This window comes from Babylonia areolata, chromosome 19 (genome assembly GCF_041734735.1).
Source record: "Babylonia areolata isolate BAREFJ2019XMU chromosome 19, ASM4173473v1, whole genome shotgun sequence".
NCBI classification, from domain to species: domain Eukaryota; kingdom Metazoa; phylum Mollusca; class Gastropoda; order Neogastropoda; family Buccinidae; genus Babylonia; species Babylonia areolata.
The window spans coordinates 23,038,264-23,043,263 of record NC_134894.1 but is presented as its reverse complement, the minus strand read 5'-3'; the positions used below and the strand labels follow the sequence as shown (position 1 = coordinate 23,043,263).

Here is a 5,000-nt window from a genome sequence, read left to right as displayed (position 1 = left end):
AGAGACAAATCATAGCGCTTTCACACCAGTCATTCACACACATACATAACTTGAGAAACTGAAGACTGAGAAGAGGCAGGGGAGGGAGGCTATCATGGAAAGAATTAGTGTATGTGACTTAAGATTTTCAGTGTTGTTGCAACATGAAAACAATCTAGCAGTACACAGTGATCTTGTTTGTTTCATTTAACAGCTTATTCTAACAATAACACAATCACATTGTCAGTGGGGAAATGTTGGGCAGGAAGGGAATTAAAAAACAAATAATTTTTTTAGAAAAAGCATTAGCAACGAAAAGAAAAGGACTTGCTTATTTTTTATGGTATTTTGACGTATCTGAGACTTCAAAATAATTGTTGAAAGAGTGAATCTCTGACACAAGATCGTATTGTGAGTTTGGATGACATAGTGATAGTGCATTCGAGATGCACATTTTTATGCATAGATTGGGAAATGAGAAAGTACTAAGTATGCAAGACCTGTTCTTTCAGTATTACCAAAGTATTACAGTTTGTGAGTTTAGATAAGTCTTTTCTGCTTTTCAATGATCTTTGGTTTATTGACAACACTTTGTCAGTTTTGTTTGTATTGCTGCTTTCTGATTTACTGAGATTTATCACAACACTTTTGTTGGTATAATGATAGGGTCTTTGATGATCTACTTTTTAGAGTTAACATCAGCTCTGCTGTCCTTGCCCTTCTTGATTATCATTCAGTCTATTATTTGTTTCTGGACAGACCAACTACTTTGGTGGGCACAGCAAGGTCAAATTGTACTACTCCTTCAACTGCACGGGAAGAGAAGCCAAGCTCTCTGACTGCCCAGTGGTCAGAATATCCGAGGAGTTGACCTGTCCGAAGACGACTTCCATAGCTGGTGTTGTTTGCGCCACCTGTAAGTACTTTCCTTTTATCGGGGGTAGATATTTCCAGATAATTTTTAGTTGTCCTAAGGACAAGTAGATTTTAAAGAAAATTACTTGCCTTCCTATTCATCAGTGCCTTTCCTCATTAAAGACATCGTTAACAAAAGTAACAGCTGGCAGTGCAATGGCAAGTCAGCAGACAGAGTTTATAACATGAATAGTTTGCATAACAGGAAAAGAAAAATAGGTGTGAGGGTCATGATGGAGTAACCGCCCGTAGTTAAGGCAGGTCAGCAGAGTTTATTATTTGAATAGTATGCATAACAGGAAAAGAAAAATAGGAGTGAGGGTTGTGAGGTAGGCGTTACAAGTGAAAAGTTGAGGGAGGAAGTCTGCACTGAAGCTGACCAGTTACCCTTTCAGTTAGTCAGAAACTTGTTGCCCAGTGACTAGTGGAGAGAGCATTTCCACTTGTCCACCACATAGTATAGTTGCCCCAGGGCAATCAGATGGGTTGGTATTTCCATCTCTGCTTACTCTATGCAGAGAAGAAACACTTGAAGATATTGTGCTGTCTTTCATCACCAGCTTAATCAGGATCTTTGTGACTGTCACCATGAGACTGAGCTGTGGCCTTGTGGGTAAAGCACCCAGCTAGGAAGAGATATATCTATCCTGGTTTGCTTCATGCTAGTTCTTGTATTCTTACTGCACTTTCAAGGATATCCTCCTTGTTCTTGATCTAAAACATCTTTTCACTTTGTGTAATATTAGAAGAGAGAGAGAGAGAGCGTGTGTTGCATGTGAATGTGTCTGTGTTTGCATTGTGCATGCATGCTTCAAGTTTTTTCCTCTTATTGAAACAATGATCCAAATACCACAGCATAAACAAGGACAAAGTGCGAAAGGATTTTTCCTCTTAAATCGATGGTTTAAATACTGCAGCATAAACAGGGACAAAGTTAGAAAGGATAAACTACCAATACCCATTTGATTCAAAAAGTCAGAAAAGGATCATGTTACCCCACTCTGATTACGTCAGCTTCATTGGTTACCTGTCCAGTACAGAATTCATTACAAAATTGCCACATTGGCTTATCGCCACTTTGATTTTGAAGGATCTTTCCCACTTTACTTGTCTTCTGTCCCTTATACTTACACCTATTACTGTTCTCACAGGTCTTTTGTTGAATAGCTCATTTGAGTCCCCAAAAATTCTTCAAAGACATTTGGCCAAAGGGCCTTTCAGTATCAAACACCTTCTGTCTGGAATTCTCTTCCTCTAGATTTCTGTCACTTTCCAAGCTGTCTTTCAAAACAAAACTTGAAAACCCACCTGTTCAGACAAGTCTTTGGTATGATGAAGCATAGCTGTTTGCATTCTTCCTCCTTCTACCCACCACACTTTACCATCTACTGAAACCATCATGTAGTGTGTGGGTGTGAGTGGGTGTTTACTTGTGTGTGTGCAGTAGCATGTGTTTGTGGATGTGTGTGTGTGGGACTATTTTGTGTCATGTGTGTGCGTGTGTGTGTGTGCATGTGCATATGTGTGTGTGTGTGTGTGTGTGTGTGTGTGTGATTGCTCATAATTATCTGCAGTTTGTAGTGTAGTCTTGGTTTAAAAATATAGATACACATATGTGTTGATATTTCATGTGCAGAGGTTTGTTATTATGTACTACAGTATATGTATTGTTTCATATTAGCCACTTAGATCTCATTACATGGGGAGTTTGCGCCATATAAATACTAGCTGTTATTATTATTATTATTATTGAATTCATAAAGAAAGTTGTCAGCTAAGAATTTATTCTTTACAAAAGTTCAGAACGCTCAGTATTAGTGATAAAGTGTAACAGTGCTTTTTGCAGATATTTGATTGAATCAGTATTAATATTCTCTTTATGTATATGTTCATATGAAAGCTTCAGCTCGAAAAGTAAGAACGCACGAAGCAGGATTAACAATGTCTGTAGCAAGACATTTAGAGAGACAGAATGGACTAACTGTGTACTGTGAACATCGAGTTATCCAAAAAGCAAATATGATGACAAACGACACTTAGACATGGACCCATCCAATACTATCAACTTTCATCATCTGTAAGACGCTGTAAGACTTCCACATAGAAAACTCTTAGAACTTCTTCGTTCGTAGATTGCAACTCCCATGTTCACTCGTATGTACACGAGTGGCCTTTACATGTATGATCGTTTTTACCCCGCCATGTAGGCAGCCATACTCCGTTTTGGGGGTGCGTGCTGGGTATGTTCTCGTTTCCATAACCTACCGAACACTGACATGGATCACAGGATCTTAACGTGAACATTTGATTTTCTGCTCGTGTATACACATGCAGAGGGTTCAGGCACAAACAGGTCTGCACATATGTTGACCTGGGAGATAGGAAAAATTTCCACCCTTTACCCACCAGGTGCTGTTACCAAGATTTGAACCCGGGACCCTCAGATTAAAAGTCCAATGCTTTAACCACTTGGCTATTGTGCCTGTCACTCTAAAAATTAAAAATAGTTTTCTTCCGATGTCCATCCAGTAGCTGTACATATAGTTACTGTTACCCCATTTTTATGTTTTATGGTAAATTTATATCAGGTTTATATTATGTTATCATATTGTGTGTACACTGCATGGGCATAATATGTATCCAGAGTGTGTGTCTTTGTGTGTGCATTTGTGTGTGTGTGTGTGTGTGTGTGTGCATGTTTGTTTAATGTGGAGAATGGAGACAGAGAGAGAGGGTGATGGTGGAAATTTCTCATTTTGTAAGTTTTGTTGATGTGAAGTTTTTAATTGTACTGTGGAAATTAAATTGCCAGAATCTGTATGTTTTTATGTTGTTTTTTTCATGTGCTGTTTTATTCATATTTGACTTTACCATTCTATTTTCATATTTGTTCACCTTATTTTGTGAGAACGAGTAGAATCATGCATGTGTGTGTGTGTGTGTGTGTGTGTGTGTGTTGATTAGAGTGGAATGAGGTGTTTTTTATTGGGTTTGCTATGACTTTGCTGTATGTGTTTTTATATTGTAAGTTTTGACTGTTCTGCTTGTGTCACAGACCTTACCAGTACCACTCTTATTTCTCTATCTGAGACCATCAGTAAAATTCATTCTGATTCCGATTCTGAACAACAATAAAGAAAATTACCGTGGGCAGTGGGGATGCAGATGAACAGAGAAAAAACGATTGTTTTTTTTTGTTTGTTTTGTTTTTTGGTTGTTTTTTTTTGTTTTGAATTATATTTGAAAGTGTTGAAACTTATTTGAAAGTGTGTGATTGTGCCTTATGTAAACTAGAGGTTGGTGGATATGTGTGTGTGTTGAGGGGCTGGGCGGATTTCAGATGACTGACACTCATCTATCATTTCATTACGACTGCTAGACTGTGTGAAATTGCCTTTTCGTGGTCTATTCTTTAAAGAGAGAGAAGGGAGAGAGAGAGAGAGCGCGCGGGGAACATTATTACAAGGGAAACAACTGTTCAGTCAGTATTAACATTATTCCAGCGCAGTTAGCTCCCTTACACCGTTCGCTCCTGTGACCTTGCATCCATTGAGCTCAATAGTATTAAACTCAATGCTTCTATCCCCAGGGCCGTGTTATTTATTACACGGTGATTATCGTGGCGGAGTGTGGTTGTTTAAAATCTCATGTTTTCATTATGTGTTTTTTTGTATGTTTTTTTTTGTGATGTGTTGACAATAGAGGCATTCCAAAATTTGTAGGGTTTGTCAGTGCTTTATTTTTTATGCCATTATTATTTTTAGGAGTAGTAGTGGTAGCATTTTTATTCTTTTTCTTATTTTTCATTTGAAAGAAAACATTTATTTATTTTAAGAAATATTGTATGGTAAAGGCAGAGGGCTGGTCTCTTGTGCTGCACATGCTTATACCTTGGTATACAGCTACACCCAGACTTGTGTACCCATTCCTCATGGATCTATGCGATTAAATAATTATTTGTATATGTGCAGAAGCTATTGAATGTATGCCGTTTGCTTCTGCTCCGCTCTGTATAGTGTTGCTATAAGTTTCAGTTTCAGTAGCTCAAGGAGGCGTCACTGCGTTCGGACAAATCCATATACGCTACACCACATCTGCCAAGCAGA

At 38.2% G+C, this 5,000-nt stretch overlaps 1 protein-coding gene across 3 annotated transcripts in view; it reads left to right on the top strand.

The window, feature by feature from the left end:
• The window catches only part of LOC143293544 (uncharacterized), a 98,753-nt gene that overhangs the window by 65,987 nt on the left and 27,766 nt on the right, over nucleotides 1–5,000 (top strand). For all 3 annotated transcript variants that reach the window (XM_076604471.1, XM_076604469.1, XM_076604472.1), the window contains exon 5: nucleotides 739–895. In XM_076604471.1, coding sequence (XP_076460586.1) covers nucleotides 739–895 — 157 coding nt within the window. The remainder of the gene's footprint in view (nucleotides 1–738; nucleotides 896–5,000) is intronic.